Source organism: Motacilla alba, chromosome 4A, assembly GCF_015832195.1.
Source record: "Motacilla alba alba isolate MOTALB_02 chromosome 4A, Motacilla_alba_V1.0_pri, whole genome shotgun sequence".
In the NCBI taxonomy this organism is placed as follows: domain Eukaryota; kingdom Metazoa; phylum Chordata; class Aves; order Passeriformes; family Motacillidae; genus Motacilla; species Motacilla alba.
The window spans coordinates 5,394,940-5,417,538 of record NC_052045.1 but is presented as its reverse complement, the minus strand read 5'-3'; the positions used below and the strand labels follow the sequence as shown (position 1 = coordinate 5,417,538).

At 58.1% G+C, this 22,599-nt stretch overlaps 3 protein-coding genes across 6 annotated transcripts; all 3 read left to right on the top strand.

Moving 5' to 3' along the window:
* LOC119695153 (transforming growth factor beta activator LRRC32-like) lies at positions 1-3,208 on the top strand. Its single transcript, XM_038123092.1, has 2 exons — positions 1-610; positions 1,143-3,208. The coding sequence occupies exons 1-2, from the start codon at positions 506-508 to the stop codon at positions 3,078-3,080; spliced, it is 2,043 nt and encodes a 680-aa protein (XP_037979020.1). The 5' UTR covers positions 1-505; the 3' UTR covers positions 3,081-3,208.
* Positions 3,209-5,525: 2,317 nt separating this feature from the next.
* On the top strand, positions 5,526-13,926 carry LOC119695154 (protein Wnt-11b-2-like). Of its 3 annotated transcripts, XM_038123094.1 has the most exons (8): positions 5,526-5,636; positions 6,260-7,444; positions 8,334-8,530; positions 8,734-8,804; positions 9,766-9,986; positions 10,322-10,599; positions 11,459-11,751; positions 12,467-13,926. In XM_038123094.1, exons 5-8 carry the CDS (start codon positions 9,863-9,865, stop codon positions 12,639-12,641), a joined length of 870 nt encoding a protein of 289 aa, XP_037979022.1. In that variant the 5' UTR covers positions 5,526-5,636; positions 6,260-7,444; positions 8,334-8,530; positions 8,734-8,804; positions 9,766-9,862; the 3' UTR covers positions 12,642-13,926. The 3 variants fall into 3 exon arrangements, with proteins under 3 accessions (XP_037979022.1, XP_037979023.1, XP_037979021.1); XM_038123095.1 differs by lacking the exons at positions 5,526-5,636; positions 6,260-7,444 and having other exon boundaries at positions 8,103-8,530; XM_038123093.1 differs by lacking the exons at positions 5,526-5,636; positions 6,260-7,444; positions 8,334-8,530; positions 8,734-8,804 and adding an exon at positions 9,345-9,677.
* Positions 13,927-17,437: 3,511 nt separating this feature from the next.
* On the top strand, positions 17,438-22,348 carry IGBP1 (immunoglobulin binding protein 1). Of its 2 annotated transcripts, none has more exons than XM_038122855.1 (6): positions 17,438-17,655; positions 18,168-18,458; positions 19,635-19,830; positions 20,666-20,751; positions 21,372-21,475; positions 21,816-22,348. In XM_038122855.1, exons 1-6 carry the CDS (start codon positions 17,465-17,467, stop codon positions 21,959-21,961), a joined length of 1,014 nt encoding a protein of 337 aa, XP_037978783.1. In that variant the 5' UTR covers positions 17,438-17,464; the 3' UTR covers positions 21,962-22,348. The 2 variants fall into 2 exon arrangements, with proteins under 2 accessions (XP_037978783.1, XP_037978782.1); XM_038122854.1 differs by having other exon boundaries at positions 21,813-22,348.
* The last annotated feature ends 251 nt before the right edge of the window (positions 22,349-22,599 follow it).

Sequence of the window (22,599 nt, the reverse complement as noted above, 5' to 3'; positions counted from 1 at the left end):
TCCCGAGAGAGGCTGAGTCCCCTCGGCTGGGCTGCGCTGGGATGGCGAGGGACTGTCACCGCCTGGGTGTGACAGTCCGGTGATCCCAGAGCCAGGAGCTGTCCCTGGCTCAGGATGGCTGCAGAGCCCTCGCCAGCTGCCCCTGCTGTCCGAGAGCTGGCACATCATGTCGCTGGCACAGGGAAACTCCCCCGAACCCTCTCAGCTTTCCTACGTGCCACCTCTGCCTCCTGGCAATTGATGTCACAGCGGGTCCAGCCGGTCACCTGAGCTCCCTCCTCCCCATCCTGCCGTTTCTCTTTCCCTTCCCTGTGGCTTTGTGCCGTTTTTCCCCCTCTGCGAGCTGATGTCTTTCTTTTCCCACTTCCGTAGCTACGAACACCCACATGCCTTATCTCCTTCCCCCATCCCATCCTGAAGCCTATTTATACAGAGCCTGGCTCCTGCCCAGCCTGCCAGCGACGCCGCAGGAGCGGGACGGGGCTGGCAGCGCCCGCAGCCCAACATGCTCTGGGCTGCTCGGGGATGTTTCCTGCTCTGCCTGCTCCCGTCCATCCTCAGAGCCCGGGCTAGCCCGGAGACCGGGCCCAGCTCCCCGCTGTGCCAGCAGGTAAGGCTGTTTTCCAAGGAGCACCTGGGCTGGGATGGCTCCAGCAGCGTGGCTGGGGCTGCCAGCATCCCTCCCTGCGGCTCTCACCTCCCTCCAGCCTCCATCTCTTTAACTTTCCCAGCTTTTCCTCTGTTTTCCTGCCTTGGAGCTGGTTTCCTGTGAGGTGGTCCCTGGCATCCAGCTGCTCCCACGTCCCTGCCATGCCTGAGGTGCTCAGAGGATGGAGTGCAGAGATTCCAGTGAGGCAGCTGGGAGCCTGGATGATGGGGCACAGCAGGTTTCTGTCTCCCCAGAAAAAAATCAGCTGCTCCCATCCAGGTTCCCAACTCCAGAGGAAACTGGAGCTAGAGGAAAGGTGGAGCCTGCAGAGTGCCCTTCCTCTGCCTAAACAGGGATGCTCTGGACCAGCTGGGCTTGGGAAGGGGGAGCAGTGCTCGTTCCCACTTCTCATGGCCATCTTGGACAGCAGCTGGCTTGCCTGGAGCTGTGGTTTGTAGCCCCCCTCATTCACATCTCTCCTGTCTCTCCACAGAGCCCCACAAAGGTGTCTTGCAAAGGAGTCGGCCTGCAGAAATTTCCCAAGGAGCTTGGCCAAGGAATTAAGTACCTTGAACTCTCCAACAACTTCATCCAAAACCTGTCAGGCAGCAACATGCCAGGATTTGGGCAGCTGGAGTACCTGGATGTGTGCTTCAACCAGCTGGAATCCGTGTCAGCCACCGCCCTGGCTGAGCTGCCTCGGCTGCGCTCGCTCCTCCTGGGGTCGAACCACCTGGACCGGAATTACTTGGCTAACGGGGAAGCTTTCCATCTGCTCAGGAATATAGAGGTCCTGGACCTGTCTGTGAATAACCTGGACAGCCACATGGCCAGCTGGTACATCAGCAGCCTCAGCAGCCTGAGGGTGCTGGATCTCTCCGGGAACACGATGACCAAGCTGCTGGCAGGAACCTTCCAGAACTCACCGCGGCTGCGCCAGCTCGACCTCAGCAACAACTACATCATGGAGATCCAGGAGGGAGCTTTTGAGCCTCTGGAAGAGCTGGAGGTGCTGAACTTGGCTTTGAATTCCCTCCACTGTATCTCTGGCTTCAGCCTCACGCAGCTGCGAGTTTTAAACCTCAGCCACAACGCCCTGGAGCTCTTCTCCGAGGAGGAGGGAGCGGAGCCCTACCTGCTCCGAGTGCTCGACTTGAGCCATAACAGACTCCTCTCTTTCCCAGAGCTCCCCAGAGCCCATGATCTCACACACTTAAACCTCTCCAACAACCTCATTGCTTCCCTGCTCCCAGGCCCACCCCATCCCAGGGAGTTTGTCCTACCCTACAAGGAGATGCAGAGGTTCAACAGGACCGTGCGTCTCGTGGCTGCTCTGACACGCGTGGCTGACCTGGATCTCAGCAACAACCGCCTGGAGCTGTTCCCATTTTCCTTCTTCCACAGCCTGGGCTCCCTGCACAGCCTCAGCCTGGCAAGGAACTGCCTCCAGGACGTGGCCAGGGAGTCTGTCACCAATGGCACGGAGCTGTCCGTGCGCTCGCTGGACCTCCACAGCAACGCCCTCCATGTGCTGCCACGCTGGTTCTTCGATTCTCTGCCTCACCTGGAATCCATGGATCTGGGCTCCAACAGCCTCCGGCCTTGTGAGAGCCAGAGGAGTGACCAGGGAAGGGATTTCCAAGGGGATTCTCACACGTCAGCCCCCGGAGACAACTGCACCCCCTTCTACAACATGCCTCGCTTGAAGCGCCTGAGCCTGTCCAAGAACAACATCTCCAGGCTGCAGCCCCACACCTTCAGTGGGACCCCACTGCTCTCCCTGGACCTCTCAGGAAACAGGGACTTGTCCATGCCCACAGGAGCACTGGCAGGGTTGGAGCTGTCCCTGCAGGAGCTCTCTCTGAGGGACAACCAGATGGACGAGGCAGCGCTGCCCTGCCTGGGCACGCTGCGAGCGCTGGACCTGTCGGGCAACCACCTGAGCCTGCTGCCCACGGGGCTTTCCTGCTCCCCGCTGGAGAGCCTGGACATTCGGAATAACAACCTGCGGGCCTTGGGAGCAGTCCAGAGCTGGTCCCACAGCCTGAGGGCCGTGTCTGTGGCGGGGAACCCCTGGAGCTGCTGCTCTCTGGGCTGGCTGGACACGCTGCGCGCGGCCGGCGTGGCCGTGCCGGACCTGCGCCAGGCCCGCTGCGTCTTCCAGGAGCACGGCCGGAATGTCTCAGCCAGGATCACCGGCACTCCCCAGTGGATCTGTCCCCAGCCCAAGGGCACTGCCTCCCTGGCTCTGCTGGTGGTCCTGGTGGGACTTTCCCTCCTCGGTGCCTGGGTTTTCTGCCTGCTGAGGAAAGGGTGCAAGGCTCCGGGATGTGAGGGACTTGAGAGCAACAGGGTGGGAGTGTCCCAGCCCCATCCCAAAGGACAGGGGCCAGCTGAGGAGAGGCCACCTGACAGCATCACCAAAGTGTAGCCCAGAGCGGCAGCCATCGGTCAGAACTCTAATTATTATTATTATTATTAATAATATTAATATTAATAATATTATTGTGGTTGAAGTCTCGCTGGTACCCGCGTGATTTGTGAACCCAGTGACAGGAGCGTGGTGGGTGCTGGGCTCTGAGCCACCTCCCCTTCTCCAGAAGGGACATTCCCCCATCCTCTCTGATGCCTGCCAGAAATTAAACATGGAATTTGGGGCGCCATCACACATTCCCCTCTCTCAGCACAGGAAACCAAGCCCTGGGCCGGCTGCACTGAGCACTCCCCTTCCTCCCCATCACACTCAGCCGGATGGGAATTGTCTCCATTGGGGCCACCTGGCTGCTTCCCAGCTAGCCCAGCAGCCCCTTTAAAAAGGTGTAATAGCTCTGCTAACGCCCTGCTGCTGCTCCTGAGGCATTCCTTGATCCAGGGAGAAGCAGGAGGGAATGGGACTGGTGCTTGGTGGTGGCTCTCAGTGCCAGGGTGGGGAGGGGGTTTCTGTGGGACCTTGCCCATCTCTCTGCTGCCTTTCCTTGCTGTGGATTCTGGGAGGAATTCCACCCTGTGCTCACCCTCTGGGATAGTGGGAATGGGGGAAGTGGGGCTCTGTGCTGCCCTGGCTGGCACAAGATGTCCCACCCTCAGTGCCAGGACCCCCGAGGTGACAGTGGCAGAGACAGCTGGTCCCAGCACGAGGTAAGTGCTGCCCAAGTCATGGTCCTGGATGGATTTGGCACCCTCTGAGCAACCCCCAAAAGCAGGGATGATCCAGGGGCTCAGACCCCAGCTCAGCAGGCAGCAGGAGGAGGTGTTGAGTGGGATCGTGGTGTGTGTGGTGGTGTCCATCTCTCCCTTGAGTGACCTGTCCAGCTTTCCAGGGCAGAGTGGAGCACGGGAAGGGCTGGGCCAGCTCCAGGAAATACATAACTGAGGGTGCAGTGAAACCTTTAACGTTTCACATCCATTTGGTTCCACCCTGGAAGTCCCCAGCTGGGCCCAGTCACCTCCACACACCTGGTGGGTTGGAGCTGTGGGAGCAAAAGGGCTTGGAAGTTACTTAAAATCCCAATTGCTTCATTTTCTTCCTTTTTTCTTTTTTTTTTTTTTTTCTTTCAAGCTTATCATGGTTTTACTGGGAAGCAACAAGGGCATTTTTGGTGTAAAATACGTCAGGACTTCAGCTTCCTGTCCTTTGCTGGGCGTGAAGCTCCAGGTCCCCTGGTGACTTTGGTGGCCCCCACATTTCCACCCCTGCCTCAGTTTCCCTCTGATGCCGAGCTCTGTGCCCTGTCACAGCCAGTGGCTATAGCAGGGGAGCCTGTCACTGTGTGTCACCACCCTGCAGGACCTTGGGGACAGGAGGGAGCCCAGCCTCCTGCTCCAGGGCTGCTATTTGCTGGACCTCCTGCTCCCACACCCCCCTTCCCCTTGGAGCTCCTGTTCCCGTGTCCCTCTCAGGTCACAAAAGTCCCTGTCCCACAGCCACCACAACCCTGGTCCGCTCCCATCCCGGTGCTCCTGGCTCCATCCCCTGTGCTGTCCCCAGCTGACGTCCCTGGGGGGTCACAGCCAGCTGGGCTCTGGGCATGCAGTGTCCCAGGAGCTGCTGTGCCCACCTGCGGCTTCTCCCCAGGATGTCCCCTGTCCTCGGGTGGCACCTGAGCTCCCAGGGGCAGGGCCCTGCTTCCCCAGGGTCCCCAGGTGAGTCCAGCCAGTCCCTGGGGCAGGATTTGCTTTTCCAGGGCTCACCGAGTGCTGGGACAGCAGCTGGGTGATGCCATGCCAGCCTCCCGCCCCAGCGCTCGGTGACATCGCAGGGACACTTCAGGGCCCTAAGTGCCTTCGCTGAGTGTTTCTGGTGCATTTTTGTGACCTCTGCTCCTCGTTTAACCCCTGCCCAGGCTGCGCTTCCCACTGGTATGGCAGGAGATGCCCTGGCTTTGTGCGGGGGACGGGCGGGGACACTGGGGACGGGCGGGGACACACGTACCACCGGGTGCTCAGGGACACCATGTGCTGCCGGCACTCGGTGCCAGGCGCTGCCTCGGGCATCCTGAGTGTCCCCAGCCGTGTTTATGCAGTGTCGTGTCCCCGCGGAGCAGCAGCTGGCGGGGGTTGACCCCTTCAGGGCAGTGGCACTTGGGGACAGCGGCTGCTGATGCTGAAGTTTCTCTGGGGATTGAAGCATGGGCTGGAAAATGCATTAAAAATAGCGGGGGGAAAATCCTGGGGCTGGTTTTACCCCACAAAACAATTCCTAAATAACTGGACTTGATCTCAGAGGATTTTTCCAACCCTAAGGGCTCCGTAAAGCCCAGGGGAAGAGGGAGAACTTCCCGGGCTGAGGAGAGGCTGTGAAGGTGTGGAAAATGAGGCAGGGCCATGGTGTTGGGTTATCACCATCACTGATGTCTGTGTTCTTTCCTGCCTCAAAGGAAAACGGGATTCCACGTTGTGCTCCCGTGGATTTGCCAAGAATTGAATCTGAGGGCAATGCCCCCTTCTTCCAGCCCCAGGAACAGCTTGGCCAGGAGCAGGACATGAGGTGAGCCTGTGCTGGCCCAGGGTGGGACAATGAGGTGGCACCAAACCACGTTTGTGTCCCCAGGACCAGCAAGAGGCCAAGAGAAACGCGGGTCTGTGCTGAGTTCTGCTCTGCTGCTCATCCGGAGCTTCCCGTGCTTTAGGGGAAATGGTTTCCCTATCCCAGGCATGTCTTGGCATTTCCAGTGTTTTCTTGATCCAGAAGGAGGGCAAAAGATCTGTAGAATATTAAATTTTGAACAAATAAAGTGGCGATGCCAAAAATGTTGCATTTTGGTGTCAGGCTGGAAGGCGGCAGGAGTGTAAATTTTGGTCTGACAAAAAAAGCAGCAGTGATTAAAATGTTGTGACCATTGACAAATTTTCTAGAGAACTGGTTGAGAAATCCAGCAAAACTCATTCTTTCCAGTGGAAAGCCTTCACATTTCCCTGGATCTTCATTTTCAAAGAAGAATAGATTTTTATCAAAAATTTCCACCGAGCTGTTTCATTAACCCAGGCGGAAATTACCTTCCCTCAACTCCCTTCCATCACAGCAGTTTTGCTTTGTCCCTTTTTCTTTTTTTTTTTTTTTTCCCTTTTCCCTCTTTTTTTTTTTTTTCCTGTCTTTTTTTCACGATCCAGAGCTTCATCTGCTGCGGGAGCTGAAGGCTATCCTGGGCAGTGCCTGGCAGATCTCCCTCCTCAGGCCGTCCCAGCTGGGCAGAGCCAGGAGAGCAGGGGAACATTTCCCCTCTGTGTTCAGACAGAGCCCAAATTAACCCAAATCTCCCCAGTCCTGATAAGATAAGGAAGATAAGGAGTCCTTTCACCCAGCTGCAGGTACATCCCTTTCCAGGGGGCTGCTGGAGGTACCGTTTCTTTTCTTTTCCCTGATATTGCTCCAGCTCCCATTCCCAAATCCTTTTGATCTCATCCAGGCCCATCCTCGTGCTGCCTGGGACGTTCTCCTGGTGAATGTGGCGCTTTCTCTGTGGCTTTGGGATGGGACAAGAGGCTGGTGGCACCTCCAGGACACCGCCCTGTGTCCCTCCCATCCGTAGGGCTGCTTCCCATTATCCCTCCCTGCCACAGCGGCTCCGTGACTGGCACAGCTGCCCTGGCAGCCCTTCCCAGCCCGGGGGGAGGCCGGCCGTGTCGTTCATGACACTTTTCCTCCTCTCCAGGGGCTCTGGCCGGGCTGGGACCTCCATCCCGAGGTGCCTCGGGGTGTGGCAGATGCGGAGCGTGTCCCCCCGGGTCCCTCCTGCCTCCGCAGCGTCACCTCCCCGGGCGGTGGGGGGGGGGGACGGGACAGATGTGCCACATGTTCTGCAGCTGGATCCTCCCTCCCAGCTGTGCCTGGGCTGCCTGCACGGGGACACTGCTGTGGGCACAGGAATGTCACAGGGAAGTGTCGCCCCGTGTGTGCCCTCGTGCAGATCCGCTGTCCCTGCTCCCAGGTTTGGGATGCTGTGGGGACAGGTGGCACTGGGAGGTGGCTCTACAGGATCAGGTCCCTGCCACCCCCAGCCTGCTCTCGAGCTCTCCGGAAAGAGGAAGGGGATGGTTTCCCTGAAGGAAAGCTGAGCTCCGTGGCAGGAAGGGCTCCTGCCACCCAGGGTGACCGTCCCACTGTCCCCAGCCTCCAGAGGGGACAGGATGCTGCCAGTGTCCACCAGCAGCAGGAATCTCATCCCCAGCCCCTGCGCTGGGGCAGGAGCTGGAACGTCAGTGCCACATGACCACGCGCCACCACCCCCAGCGTCACTGTCACCACACTGGCACAGCCTCCACGCCAAGGGATGTGGCTCCTCACAGGCTCGCCCGGTAGGTGACCCTGGGCTGGGGAACCGAGGTCACCGGGGCCTGAGGGGACGCTTTGATGGCAGGGAAACCCCTGGAAGGCCCCTGGATCTGCCCCCGCTGAGCCTGGGAGTCAGGGCCATCGGGAGCTGGGACAGCGCGTGGGGACCCCGCGTGCTCGCACGGGTCACAATCCACTCACAGGTGTTTGCTTTGGCCCCCGGCCCCAGGAGCGAGGGACACCAACCTTTGGCCCTTCAGGACAACTCTTTGCTGTTCCTCCACTAAAGCCTCACCCCCGGAGCTCTGAGGCAGCCCCAGCTCTGCCCCGTGAGCCCCTCCTGGAGCTGTCCCCTCCCTGTGTCCCCAGGGTGGCCAGCACCAGGCGGGGGGATGGGACGGGACCTTTCCCAATGTTCTCCCGGCTCCTTTGGTCTCCCCCTGGCAGTGAAGCCCCAGCTGGGGAAGGGAAGCCTCTCCTGGGTTGGGAATCCCCTCCTGCCCCCCACCAGCCCAGTTTGGAAGGGGAAGGAAGGGGTATTTTTAGCACTCACCCTCTGCTTGTTCCAAGGATTGAGCTAAAAAGAGGAATTGACATTCAAAGGAGGGCTGGCTTTGCTTTAAAAGGAAGGGTTTGTGTTTTTCCTACTGCTCCGTCATTGCAAAACTTTCCTGTGAAGAGGGATTGGTAAAAATATCTCTGGTGGGAGGTGGCAGCCTGTGACATCGGTGCATAGCTCCCTGTGCTGGCACTGCTTCCACTGCCCAGTTCCCAGGGTGGGCTCCCATCCCAAAGGAAGGGATGGGGTGGGACCAATCCCCCCTGTCCTGGTGCTGATCACAGCTCCCATCACCCATGAAGGGAATTCCCTCCTGCCAGCCCATCCTGGAGCGGCTCCTCTCTGCATTCCAGCTCTCCAGCAGCTTTTCCTGGCCATTCTCACAGCTTCAGAACCCCCTGGGAGCACAGGTGCCTTCCCAGCTGCCACCCAGCACCAGTGCTGTCCTTGCAACCCCCTGGAGATCCTGCAGGTCCCAAAACAAGACACCATCCACACCCTGAGGAGGAGCTGAGCTGGGAGCCACGAGGGACAGAATCCCAAACGTCAGGTTTGGTGTTCAGGGGTCATCCCCGTGTTCCTCCTTTTCTCTGTGCCCTTTAACCAATCCCTTTGGAACTTGGTGGGGGATCTGGGAGTGACCTGGGACCCTTCCTCAAGGGCCACTGCTCCAGCACAAAGGGCTGTGGCCTTTGCATCCCATGGGAATGGTTTGGGAAGGACAATGACTCAAGACTTGTGTCCTGGTTTCAGTGCACGTGATCCCAAGTCAAGGGAAGGTCACAAGGGGACAATAATCAACCACCCAGGCATGTCCTGTCAAGGTGAGAGGTCACGGGGGGACGGCAACCAACCCCCAGCCCCCGGTTTGGTTCTGTCAAGGAAAAGCACCTTCCAGAAAGAGAGGCAGTAGCACAGCCAGGGAGAAAGTGAAAGCCTAAAAAGTGGGTTTCAACCTGTCACCCTTTCCAAAACCTGGGGTCAGCTGGGCTTGTGTCAAATGTCACCTCCCACTGTGGGAAAATCCCGGCCTACCTGGTTCCTCACGGGCTCCAGGCAGCACTTTTGGTTTCGTACTTCTAGGAGAGAGAGAGAGATCCCAAGAAATGCACCTTGTGACAGGCACGAGCCAGCCCTGGTGCCCTGCCATGGCAGAAAAAGAAATGGAAATTATGAGCCTGTGGTGAGCCTAAAGGAGGCTGCAGCCAGGGGACAAGGGACAGGGCAGGAGGACACAGCTTCCAGCTGTGCCAGGGGAGGTTTAGTTGGATATTAGGGAAAATTTCTCATGGAAAGGGCACCCAGGGCAGCAGTGATTTAAAATCCATGTGGATGTGGCACTTTGGGGACACGGTCAGCAGTGGCCTTGGCAGTGCTGGGGGAGCATCCTGCAGCGGCTCATCCCTCAGCCCCCTCCCAGGTGCTGTTTGGGGACGGTCACCGCTGATGACAGCTGGCCTCCCTCCAGCCCCTCCTTGTCCCTAACCCTGTGAATGGCACCGAAACCGCCTTTGTTCCCCACCCCGGGGGGCAGGACCCGCTGCTATAAAAGGGGTGGTGGGGCCGAGCGGCCCCAGCCCCGCTCCCAATCCCTGTCCCAGCCCCATCCCAGCCCCATTCCCAGCCATGGGCCGCCCCGCCGCCGCTGCCACCGCGCTGCTGTGCCAGCTGGGGCTCTCCGCGGCCATCCAGTGGCTGTGAGTCGGGATCTCTCCTTCCGGAGCCCCTCTTGGCGGTCCCTCGGGGCGCTGCGGACCCCCGAGTGACCCCCACTTCTCCCCACAGCGGGCTGGCGGGCAGCGGGGTGGCCTGGAACGAGAGCCAGCACTGCCGGCTGCTGCTGCCGGAGCAGCTGCAGCTGTGCCGCCGGCACCTGGAGGTGATGCCCAGCATCGTGCGGGCTGCCCGGCGCACGCAGGAGCTGTGCCAGCGGAGCTTTGCAGACATGCGGTGGAACTGCTCCTCCATCCGGAGCGCCCCCAGCTTCGGCCCCGAGCTGCTCACAGGTAAGGGATGCTACGGGATGCTCTGCCCCGGGTTTCTGGTTTGGGGTGAATAGCCTGCCTTTGCGCGGTGTTAATCCTGCGCAAGGTCCGTCTGGGGGAGGTGACAGACAGCGACTTCCATTTCAAACAGCTGCCAGAGGCTCCAAAAAACGCGGGGGAAGAGGTGGGGATACGGTCAGTGTAATCCAGGGGCCGCAGGTTAAAGCACAAAACTCGGGAGTCCTTGGGTTTATCCTGCTGCGAGAGGAAATAAAGAAACTCCTTGCACTGAGAGACGTGCCAGAGCAGAGTCCGGCTGCGCAGCGAGGAAGGACACAGCCCTGTTTTCTCCGCAGGAACACGGGAAGCCGCCTTCGTGCACGCCCTGGCGGCGGCGGCCGCGGCCCAGGGCATCGCCCGCTCCTGCGCCTCCGGAGAGCTCCCGCGGTGCTCCTGCGGGCCCGGGCCCGCCGAGCCCCCCGCGCCCGGCTCCCGCTGGGGCGGCTGCGGCGACAACCTGAGCCACGGCCTGCAGCTCGGAGCCGCCTTCACCGACGGCTCCGCCAGAGCCGGCACCGGGAGCACGCCCGGGCTCAGGGCCGTGAACCGGCACAACGGAGCCGTGGGGCGGGCGGTGCGTGCGGGACCCCCGGGGCTGCGGGCTGGGATGGGGGATGCGGGACCCCCGGGGCTGCGGGCTGGGATGGGGGATGCGGGAGCCCCTTGGGGCTCAGGCTGGGATGAGGGGATGCCCCCCCCCCAGCACTGCGGGGCTGACACAGTGGGTGTGAGCCCCCCCCAGTTGGGACTCACACCTGGGTCTGAGCCCCCCCCCCCCCCCCCCAGGACTGCCCGGGGCTGACACAGTGGGTCTGAGCCCCCCCAGCAGTGCCCGGGGGTGACACAGTGGGTCTGAGCCCCCCCAGGACTGCTCAGGGGTGGCACAGTGGGTCTGAGCCCCCTGGGATTGATGGAGCTCAACGCCCCTCGCAGCAGGGGCAGGCGTTCCTAATTTAAGGCAGCAGATGTCAGGTTTTTGGGATGTCCTGAACATCAGGGGGCAACTCAATGGTTAAAAAGTGTTAGCAGACACCCCTACACACACTGCTGCTCACCCCCAGACATCCCAGACCCTTTCCACACCTGACACCTCACACCAGTACTCCCAGTGCTTCTTTCCACCCTTCTCACTGGAAACAGAGCTCGTCCTGCCCCGCTCCAGCTGGGCTCCCCAGCCCATCCCATCTTTGTGCTTCCATCCATTCCTGTTCCAAGGTGAGGCCTGGGAAGCCTCCAGCCCCGCTGCCAGGTCCCCTGGAAGCTCCCCAAGGATCAGGTTCTTACCAGAAGGGATTGAAGCAGGGCTGAGCCCCTGGTTGCCCCATTATATTCAGCTCTGAGCTCTTTCATGCCTTGAGACTCCCATGGGTGCCCTTGGGAGTCAACCCCTGGGGCAGTACCAGGAGAGAGCAAACTCACCTGTTTCCCTGCAGGTGCTCAGTGATTCCCTGGATACCAGGTGTAAATGCCACGGGGTTTCAGGCTCCTGCTCCGTGAAAACCTGCTGGAAAGGGCTGCCAGACCTGGGTGAAATCGCCTCTGACCTCAAATCCAGGTACCTGGCAGCCCTCAAGGTGACCCATCGGCTCGTGGGGCCCAGGAAGCAGCTGATCCCCAAGGAAGGGGATGCCAGGCCAGTGACAGAGATGGATCTGGTTTATCTCATCAGCTCTCCTGACTACTGCACCCCAAACCCCCAGCTGGGTTCTCTGGGGACACAGGACAGGTAGGAAGAACTCAGCTTTTGATTCCAGGAGTGCCTGTTCCGCTGGGTTTGAGTGCCCTGGGCAGCTGGTGTGGCTGGGCTGGGGTGAGCTTGCAGCAGATCCCTGAATCCTTGTCTTGTGAGACCCCTCCTGCACTGCTGCGTCCAGGTCTGGGGACCCCAGCACAAGGTGGGCAGGGACTTGTTCAACAAATCCGTGTGTGCCCATGGAGATCTCTGAGGGCTGGAGCCTCTCTGCTCTGGAGCCAGGCTGGGAGAGCTGGGGATGCTCCCCTGGAGAGGAGAAGGCTCCAGGGAGAGCTCAGAGCCCCTTCCAGGGCCTGAAGGGGTTCCAGGAGAGCTGGAGAGGAACTTGGGACAAGGGGTGGAGGGACAGGACAAGGGGGAAATGGCTTTCCACTGACAGGGTTAGTTGAGATATTGGGAAGGAATTCCTGGCTGTGAGAGAGGCGAGGCCCTGGCACAGGGTGCCCAGAGAAGCCGTGGCTGCCCCTGGATCCCTGGAAGTGTTCAAGGCCAGGCTGGACAGGGTTTGGAGCAGCCTGGGACAGTGGAAGGTGTCCCTGCCCATGGCAGGGGTGGCACAGGGTGATCTTTAAGGTCCCTTCCAACCCAGCCGTTCCATGATCCTGCTGCCTCCTGCTCTGAGCACACCCACCCTGGGGGAGGCCAGGGCTGGGGAGGGCAGGTCCCCAGGTCCCACATCTCTCTGCAGGCCGTGCAACAGGAGCTCGGTGGGCAGTGACAGCTGTGACCTGCTGTGCTGCGGCCGTGGCTACAACACCTACACGGAGGAGGTGCAGGAGCGCTGCCACTGCCGCTACCGCTGGTGCTGCTCCGTGGTGTGCAGGCGCTGCCGGCGCAGCCTGGAGAGACACGTCTGCAAATGAGCAGCAGAACCCACGCTGGCACCCACCAGGCACGGCTGGACACCAGGAGCCTGTCCCAAGGGATGCCCCCAGCAAGGAGGAGGCTGTGCGGGAAGCCTGGTCTCTCGTGGAAAGCCTCACACTGAGAGATTTTGGGAAGCCTTCGGTCCCTTCCAAGCCAGATCTCGGGGCAGGACAAAGAGCTGCCCTCCTGCAGCTGGTCAGTGGCCAGCCCTTTGTCTCCAGCTGGGAAAAGCCATCTATCATTCCACAGGCCCCTTTCTCTGGGAGGGATGGGGACCCTGGGCTGCCATTGTCCCTTCGCAGGAGGATTCTGACAGCAGCCTGAAAGCCAGGAGTGATAGATGGAAGGGGGTAGAGCCATCCACTGGGAGGAGGCTGCAGGGATGGAACGCTGCTGCTTCGGGTGAGGGGGCCACGGGCAGATCCCTTGGGAACAGGACTCTGCTGTGGGCTCATCCAGGAGAAAACGCCGCTCCAGGGCCCTTTGCAGCCTCCCAGCGGAGACATTTGCATGGAGATGGTGCTGCTCTTGTTGATGGCAGAGACATCAGGGACCGGAGAGCTCCTGGGGGCTGCCAAAACCGGGCAGCCTGGCAAACCCACCCCTGAGCACGTGTCAACAACCCGGCCATGGCCCCACTGCAGCTTCTGCCCCCATGTCAGAGGTGGGAGCACACTCAATACATTAAATTCTCATGGCTTGTCCTTCCTGCCCCTCCTCTGGCCCACTGAGGTCATCAGCCTGCTCCTTGCACCCTTCAGGACCAGGTGTGTTGGAATTCTGGCCTAGAGAGGGGACACGGCTCCAGGGTCTTGGGGAAGCAAGAAATAACCTTTATTTTCTGTACTTCCTGTAAGCGGGATTCTGGTGTGTGTTTTTCAATAAATAATTTTCTGTGCCTTCTTTTCTAGGACAATATTTCCTGCATGCCTTTCTGAGCTGGTCCTGGAGAAAGAGGCTGTAAGGAGAGCCTTGTGTCCATAAAGCCCCATGTCCACACTTTTCCTTTCACACATCTGAGGACCAGCTCACTTTTAACTCTTTCTGCTTCTCACTGGCCCCGATTTGCCTTTAATTACAGATCCCAGATTTGCCTTTAATTACAGATCCCAGCCTTCCTCTGCTCCTGTTTTATCCCCTGCTTCCTCAGGTCTCCGTCTGCCTGGGATTCAGGGCAGGTGCTGGAAGCTGTGTCAGTCCAGGGTTGTTTTCTGATCCTTGGGAATGTGGGCTGGAGGAGCCAAGGGTGTGTGTGAACAGCAAGGGGTTGGGAGCCAGGGATGGGGGCTCCACATTTCCCATAGCATGGAATCTGGCCAAGCCCTTGGATGGGATGAGAATCCTGCTGGTGCAGCCTTTGGAAAGAAAGGATGAGTCCAAGCAGGTGCTGGGGGGACTCCACAGCACCAGGAGGACAGGTAAAGGGGATGGGAATCCTCGGGTGGATTCCTGCAGCTCCCGGCATTGCCTGGAGGCTCCAGCAGCTCTGCTTTACTTTTGGATCCCAGTGACTGGAGTTGGCCGCGCTCAGCCCGAGCCCAGCTGGACGATTACTCATTTCCATCTCCATTCCATCATCTTTAATGGTCTCTGCTGGGTCACGGAATCAGTGCATGAGCTTTGCTTGTAAAGCATCCCCTCCCCTTAATGTGCTCCAGGTTTCTGTGCGAGCCGGGGAGGAGGCAGAGGCGGCTCGGGAGGATGCAGGGGCTGGAGGGTGAGCCCGAGCTCGGGGAGTGCCAGGAGTTATCCATTATATATATATATATATATATATATATCCTCGTTATCCATTGTCAGTGTGCCACTGCCGGGCTCTGCCTGCTGCCCTCTCCCTTCCCAGAGCTGCCCGAGGCCAAAAGCCAGCTCGAGTTTTCCTTTCGGAATGCAATTAGGGGTCGGTGCCCGGCATCCCCCAGGAAAAGGAGTTTCAGCTGCCCGGCTGCACAACAGCCGCGGTTTCTGCGTCCGGAGGGGCTGCAGGTACTGAATCAGGATTGTCAGTGCCTTCCCTCCATCCGCCTCCCATCGCATCCCGGATCACAGGGAGGTGACAACCGGAGGGGCTGCGAGCTCCGCCGAGCATCGCAAAACGGTGGTGAGAGGAGAAAAAAAAAATCGGGAAGGATCTTGTGGAGTGAGAACTCCAGCCAGGAGGGTGGGAAATGTGATTTGCATTTAGTAACTACAAACACGCATCGCCTGGGGGAGAGGAGAGGAGCCACAATAGCCAGGAATGCCCAGGGGAGATGTCGGGATCCCTCCCAGAGAGGTCCCGTTGGAATTTCTGCCTGGGAAAAGGCAGGGTCAAGTGCTGAATATGCAGAATCCACTCCTCCTCTCCCTCCTGGACTCCAAGGCCACAGGGGAGAGCTGGGAAAAGGCTGGAGGGGTCACCGTGCTGCCGGAATCTTGCGGGAAATGGGAAGGCGCCGGAATTAGCTGGAGAGAGCAAAGGGTCGGGCTGGCAGGGGGTGACAGCTCCGTGACAGCGCTCTCAGTGGGGGCTGCTGGGATCCGGGCCCACACCTGGAATTAGCAGGGATGTGAGATCTGCAGGGCTGGGAGCACCCCGCGGGAACCGGGAGCCGGAGGATGGATGCGGTGGAAATGATCCCTGCGTTTGTCCCCAGGGGTTTTCAGGGAGTAGCGTTGGTGTGAACGTGGTTATTTGTTGCTGGTCGAACTTGTGCAAACAATGAAGTCGGGAGGAAGGCGAATGATTTTCATGGGTTCTTTAAATTCTACTGTTAAAATGCTGATTTATTTATTTTTTCCTTTTATTTCCTTATTCACTGAGGGATGCTGTGTAACTCATTCCAGGAGGATAACATGAGCAGCAAACCGTTGGTAATTAAGCATTTTGGAGGCAGGATGACTCCAAAAGTTCAAGGAAATGTTGGGCCATTTCTCCCGCACAGCCCTGGAGTGCAGCTCCCACTGGAATGAGGATGGGGACCGGCACTTGTTTTTCCTTGTGCTGCCCACAGAGCTGAGCCAGGAGGAGGAGAAAGCCCAGGGTGGGCGCAGCTGTGGGGCCACATCTCACAGAATCAGGGAATCCTGGAATGGTTTGGGTTGAAGGGGCCTTGAAGCTCAGCCAGTTCCACCTCCTGGCATGAGCAGGGAGCCTTCTCCTACCCCAGGGTGCTCCAAGCCCAGTCCAGCCTGCACTGCTGGGAATATTTGGGGGATGTTGCTGTGACCTTTGGGATGGTTGGTCCGTGCACCATCGCACCACAAGACACAGGCATGAGTAAACGCCTGTATTTAAGGAAAAACCCTTCCCTCTCTGTTCTCCTTTGTTCCCGGGGTGTTCAGCAGCGTCGATGCTCTAGGGATGACAAACCCAAACAGGGATTGTCCGTGTGGGGATCTTCAGCTGAGGGACAGGGACAGTCAGGGGTGAGTAAGAGCCATAAGATCTGAGGGGGAACCAGCTGCAGCCTGAGGAATTTTGGGTGTAGCTGGAAGGTCAGTTCTGGCAGGGGCTGTGGGGGGTTCGGAGGGGAAGCAGCTCTCCAGCCCTAGAAATAATGGAATTCTTGGATGGTTTGGTAGAAAGGACCTTAAAACCTGTTTTGTTCCACCCTTTGCCACGGGCAGTGACACTTTCCCCATCCCAGGTTGCTCCAAGCCCCATCCAACCTGGACTTGAACACTTCCAAGGGTGGAACAGCCACAGCTTCTCTGGGAAACCCATTCCAGGGCCTCCCCACCCTCACGGGAAGGATCTGATTTCTCCCAGGCTGGGCAGCCATTCCAGTGGGACGGGAGCCTGGGGACTCTCTCCTCTGCAGAGCAGACATTGATGTGGCCGTGAACCCCCCTCTGGGGCTGCCATCCCGCCGGGAATATCCAGAAGATCCTCCCGTCAGCAAAATGGGGCCAGACAGGTTTGGAGGGCCCACAGCACTCCTGGGCTCAGTGAGTAACAGCTCATTGCACAATCTGACACAGACATGAAGAAAACAAACAGTAAATCGTAAACTGAGTCACCCTCAGAGGCTGAGCTAGAATTACTCAGGAGTAGAGAGCAGTAGTAGTGGTTGCTACATCCATACTTTGCTCACAGCCAGGTCAATCACCTGTATTTCTAAGGGAAATAACCTGCTCCTAGAAGCACAGATTTAACCCTAACCTGCCCGATGCCTGGTTGAATTTTAGAGATTTTAGGAGTGAAATAAATGAAAAAAAAAAAAAAAAAAGTCGCATGCCCCGCTTGTGCTGTAGAAAAACAGAGAATAGGAAAGTGCTGTGCTTACACAAATAAATTGATATTTATTGACAACCAGTACTGCACTGTCGAGGACCTCCACTGTGTCCCCCTCTAATACAGCAGGAAAACGCATGTTTTCTGCCAATTTATCTAATTATCCATATTTTCTCCCAGTTTCCCGGACTCCATCCCAGACTGCCAGGACCCGCGCGGGCCTGCGCACCAGGCAGGACCTGGCAGGGAAAAGCGTGCGGGCACTGGAGGCCTCTGAGCGCCCCCGGCCGCGCCGAGCCGCTCCGGCCCGCGGTGCCCGCCCGCCGCGGGGTCCCGGGGGCTCCAGGGCCGCGGGGCGAGCGCGGGGCCATCACGGCGCCCGCCGGGCCCGCTGCCCCTCAGCCTGCCCTCACCAGCATGGCGGCTCCGCTCCCCGGCTGCGGCCGTGCCCTCCCCAAGATGGCGCCGGCCGTAGCTCCAGCCGTGACCTCCCGAAGATGTCGCCCCGTGTTGTGGCTATGGCAGTGACCTCCCCAAGATGGCGGCCGGGGCGGGTACGGTCGCGCCGGCCCGTGCCGGAAGTGGCGGCGGCGGCGTTCCCGGCCCATGATGGCGGAGGCGGGCGCGGGCGGCCCCCGGCTGGCGGAGCTGCTGGCGTTGGGACGGCGGCTCTGGGACGAGCTGGAGGCCAGCACCGAGCCGTCCTCGGGAGCCCCGGCCGTGCAGGACAAGGTGCGACAGGGGCTGGACGCGCTGCAGCGGGCGGCGGCCATGGTGACGCAGCTGGAGCTGTTCAGGTGAGCTCAGGGGACGCGGCTGAGGGGACGCGGAGGGTCCCCGGGCAGGGCAGAGGTGGAGCGGGAGCGGGACAGGATCCCGGAATCACTGAGGTTGGACAAGATCTCCAACACCATCGAGTCCAACGTGTGCCCGGTCCCCACCTTGTCACCCAGCTCAGAGCACTGAGTGCCGCCTCTGGGCGTTCCTTGGACACCTCCAGGGATGGGGACTCCAAACTTCCCTGGGCAGCCCCTGCCAAGGCTTGGCCACCCTTTCCATGGAGAAATTCCTGCCATGTCCAACCTGAGCCTCCCTGGCATAGCCTGAGGCCTTGTCCTCTCCTCCTGTCCCTGTTCCCGGGGAGCAGAGCTGGCTGTCCCCTCCTGTCAGGAGCTGTGCAGAGCCACAAGGTCCCCCCTGAGCTCCTTTTCTCCAGGCTGAGCCCCCCCAGCTCCCTCAGCCGCAGCTCCCAGCATGACCCCAAGCCTTTTCCCATCTCCATTCCTTTTCCCTGCTCTCTCCCTGGCAGCGAGAACGAGGAGCTGGAGGAGATCGCCTCAGCCGACCTGAAGTTCATGCTGCTGCCGGCGCTGCTGGGAGCCCTGACGCTGAAGCAGGTGGACCTGAGCAGGAGAAGGGAGCACCTGGAGAGCGCCCGGGAGCACTTCCTGCGCTTCCTGAAGCTCTGCAGGAACTACGGGCTGGGAGCTTCCCAGCTGCCCCCCGGCACCTCCGGAGAGGAGGAAACCGGGAGCCCCCGGGAGCCCACCCAGCCCAACCTGGTGGCCATGGCCATGAGCAGGACAGCCAAAATTGAAAGGTGGGCTCTGTGCAGTGGGAAGGGCTTTGGGAATCACTCTGGGAGGAGCGGGAGCCTGAGGCAGTGCAGGGTTGGACAGGGAAGAGGTTCCCTGGGCATTGGAATAATTTGATCACAAAATGCTCATTTTAAGGGATGCAGCTCGCTGTTTAATGGGTGGGGCTGGGGAGGGGTGTTTGTGACTCCAGTTTCTGGTCTCTGAGGAAAAACTGCTCAAAAACTTTAAATTAGCTCTTTGATCTCTCATAATTAATGTTACAATTAGTTCTTTAATCACTGCTGGCAGCACAAAGACTTCCAAACTGGACATTTCCTACTAGTGGGTTCATTAGAGCTTGAAAAAAAGGTGGTTGGTGCCTTTGGTGCTTTGGTTGGGATTTTGGCCGCTGACTTGCTCATTGTGGCAGCACTGAAAGGTCCAAACTGGGCTGGACTTGCTTAAGTTGTAGAAAAGCTTAGAAAAATATGATTTATATTCTAAATGGGAAGGGTTTCTTTTTTAGAATTCCTCCTTGATGCTCCTTGTCCTCTCATCTCCCAAAGGTTTCTTGGCTGTTATTGTTCATTCTTCAGATGACAATAATTGAGGGAAGGAGGACACAAGGGTTTAGTTTGGAAGTGTTTTATATGAGTAGTTTCCCCTTTAATAGCTAATTCCTGAAAAAGTAAAAATAAATTTACCCTGGAAGTTCATTATATAGGGAGTTCTTCCCTTTAATAACTAATTCCTGAATCGGCCAAAAAGTCCAAAAAGCCAGAATTGTATTTTAAAAAATGCCTGCACACACAAAACCACCTGAGACAGAAGTTGGAAGGGTGTTTTATTCTGTTTGTGTGACATGGAATCATCCCAAACCAGCCATTCCACTGATTTTCTCAGTCCTGCTTTCTCCAGGAGACTGATTTTCCCAGTCTTGGCAAATTTTACCAGGAAAGCTTCAATTTCCAAGGATTCCTCAATGTTTAGGAGAAGAATAAAATCATTGAGGCCGCTCTGAATTAAATGTCATTTTACAGGAGCTTTTAACAGATGGGAGAGGCTGAAATTCCAACAGGAACCAGCACAACTTCCATGAAATGTGGTTGATCCTTTTAGGAAGGGTGGTAAAGACCCCAGGGCTGGGCTGGGCTGGAGAAGAATGATTCCATGGTCTGATTTTGCTGTGTTTGAGACAGATACAAGCAGAAGAAAGAGCTGGAGAACAAATTGGCCTCCATGAGCAGCTCCGTGGAGAGCGGGACAGCGGACGAGGATCAGATCCGGGAATTTTACATCCTCCAGATCCAGAAGTGGATCGGCACCAGCCTGGAGGAGATTGAGAGCATCGACCAGGAGCTGGTGATCCTGAAGAGCAGGGATGCAGCCAGGCAGGTGAGGGAGCTCTCCTGGCATCTCCTCAGGGCACGAGGGGAGGAATCTCAGAGGAATTCAGTGGCAGAGTTTTATTCAGTGACTTCCCAGTTGGAATTGGGCTCGGTCACAGCATGAGCTGATGGGGTTTCCTTCATTCTGAATTCTTAGTTTTGGGCTGGGCTCTGCTGCCACACTTGCCCCACAGTCCCAGCCTGTGGAATGCTGCAGCTTGTAATACCAGAGCTGAACCAGGCTGTGCAAAGGCTTTTCTGCAGATCCCTAATTCTGAAGGACAGTTGGGTTTGGAAGTTAAAATTGTGGTTTCTGTCAAGCCTCCAGTCCTGGTCTGCAGCCTGCCCAGGTGTTATCAGCCCGTTTGGAATGACAGAACCTTCCCACAGACCTGCACTCCCTGTGCAGAACGCTGTGTCCAGGATTTCTGTGACCTGGGATGTCTCCTGATGTGCTGGCACAGCCTCCTGGCAGGGCTGGTTCGGGGGGGTCATTTTTTGGCACTGCAGGACTCAGCTCCTCCAAGGTGTCCATGGAATGATGGGCTCAGAATGTTCCACTGGAACAACAAACAACCTTTCCTGCTCTGCTCTGAGCTCAGCCCTGGCAGCTCTGCTTTGACCCCAGCAGGTGGCACAGGGGCACAGGAAGTGATTCCTGTGCAGGCACAGTTGGAATTCCTGATTTAAACCAAATTCAGGCCTGGATTCTCCATCCTGGGGCGTTGCTCTGACAGCTGAGGTGTTTTTCCTCTACAAGACCTTTAACAACTTCAGGATGGGAAGCAGAGGGGGAGTTCTGCTCCCCTCAATTCCCTGGTGACTGTTGTTTGCATCCCCAGGCTCCAGCAGGTCCCCGTCGCCCTTCCCGGCCAGCCAGGACTCCGGTGAAACCCTTCATCCTCACCCGGGATGCTGCTCAGGCCAGGTATTGATTGGGATGATCCAAACACACTTGGGGGCAGTGCTCTCATGCCAAGCCTAAAATATTCCATCAAGTGCAGAAATCCAGGTGGCACCTTCATGTCTGCACTTGAGTTTGTGACGCCCTGAAATCCGTGCAGGAATTTTGGCACCTAAAGCATGGAATGGAAGAGAAACCTGATTTCCTGTCATGCTTGGCACGTGATTTATACTGACCTTTCCATGTATCTGCTTCACTTCCCAGGGGTGTCCTGGGGCCACCTTCCCCTATCCCACGTTGCTCCAAGCCCTGTCCAGCCTGTCCTTGGACACTTCCAGGGATCCAGGGGCAGCCACAGCTGCTCTGGGCACCCTGTACCAAGGCCTGCCCACCCTCTAAGGGGAGAATTCCTTCCCAATATCCCATCTAACCCTGCCCTATGGCAGTGGGAAGCCATTCCCTGTGTCCTGTCACTCCAGTCCCTCTCCATCTTTCCCTCAGGCACAGGAAGGCCACAACTGGGTCACCCCTTGTGACATCCTGATATCCTTAGCGCAGATTGGATCATGGAATAGCCCTGTGCCCCTTGCCTGTGTTCCTGCTCGTTCCAGGGGATTTCACTGCCTGTTCTTGTCCCACTGCAGGGTGTTTGGAGCTGGCTATCCCGGGCTGCCCACCATGACTGTGGATGACTGGTACGAGCAACGCCGCAAGCAGGGAATTGTGTCCACCCCACAGAGGGTTCCAGGTATGGAACAGAGATGGGAACAGGGGGTTTGGGAAGCCTCTTGAGGGGATGGGTGGACAAGGATGTGTGCAGGGTATGGAGCACCCCTGACTATGGAAGAATCCAAACTTTATTAGGAGAACAACTGGGTTAGACCGTGCTTGGCCTGTCCAAGGCAAGGTTGGATGGGGCTTGGAACAGCCTGGGATCGTGGAAGGTGTTCCTGGTGGCACTGGATGGGCTCTAAGATGCCTTCCAACCCAGCCCATTCCAAGATTCTCATTCCTGCTGTCTGGCAAGCCCAGCTCCCAGCAGGGCTTTGGAGAACCTGGATCTCCTCCCTGTCCCACCCCTCCAGCAGGTACAAGCGATGAGGAGATGCAGAAGCAGCAGCAGGAGAAAGAGGAGGAGGAGGATGATGAGGAAGCTCTTCGGAAAGCTCGGGACTGGGACGACTGGAAGGACACACACCCCCGGGGCTACGGCAACAGGCACAACATGGGCTGAAGCTCTGGCTGCCAGCAGGGCCTGGAGATCCTGGGAGAACAACCTGGAGAGGGAGAAGGGAATACAGTGTACATAGGCGGAGCATCTGGGAATTCCCTGGATGGACAGGGCACAGGATGGCAGGAGGACACGTGGCCCCTTGCTTTGGTGTGCATTCCATGTCAGATTGGGGGCACTGGTCGTGTTGGGGGGTGCCCCAAGCTCTGAGGGGCAGCTCCATGAGGGTCAGGCTCCCTCTGCCCTCCCAGGCGGAGGCAGCCTCCAAGGGGAGCTCCATGGATTTGGAAACTGCTCTTTGTATTGTGGGTGGATATATTTATTTTTTTTTTTCCTCTCTATTTTAAGCAAAATAAACTCTCTTTGTGCTGTCTGGTTCTTGCCATGAAATTGTCTTGCTCTTGATCCCGAGCTTTTCCAGGGGGTGAGCCCCAGACGCTCTCATGGAGCCCACGAGGGACAGAACTGGGACGAATGGTGCCATATTCCAGGACAAAGTAGTCAGTGTGCTTTGAAACCCACTAGTACAATCCCTGAAAAGGTGGAAACTGGATCCCTCTGGCACCATTCCTGAATGAGGGAGAAGAGGACTGAGCTGGCACAGAGCAGGTGTGTGCAGGAAGGTGAGGAGTCACTGCTGG

Coding starts and splice junctions, on each gene's coding strand:
- LOC119695153 (XM_038123092.1), top strand. CDS start 506: ATGCTCTGGGCTGCTCGGGGATGTTTCCTGCTCTGCCTGCTCCCGTCC. Junction 611..1,142: donor GCTCCCCGCTGTGCCAGCAG/GTAAGGCTGTTT, acceptor GTCTCTCCACAG/AGCCCCACAAAGGTGTCTTG.
- IGBP1 (XM_038122854.1), top strand. CDS start 17,465: ATGATGGCGGAGGCGGGCGCGGGCGGCCCCCGGCTGGCGGAGCTGCTG. Junction 17,656..18,167: donor ACGCAGCTGGAGCTGTTCAG/GTGAGCTCAGGG, acceptor TCTCCCTGGCAG/CGAGAACGAGGAGCTGGAGG. Junction 19,831..20,665: donor GCAGGGATGCAGCCAGGCAG/GTGAGGGAGCTC, acceptor TTGCATCCCCAG/GCTCCAGCAGGTCCCCGTCG.
- LOC119695154 (XM_038123093.1), top strand. CDS start 9,607: ATGGGCCGCCCCGCCGCCGCTGCCACCGCGCTGCTGTGCCAGCTGGGG. Junction 9,987..10,321: donor CGGCCCCGAGCTGCTCACAG/GTAAGGGATGCT, acceptor TTTTCTCCGCAG/GAACACGGGAAGCCGCCTTC. Junction 10,600..11,458: donor ACGGAGCCGTGGGGCGGGCG/GTGCGTGCGGGA, acceptor GTTTCCCTGCAG/GTGCTCAGTGATTCCCTGGA.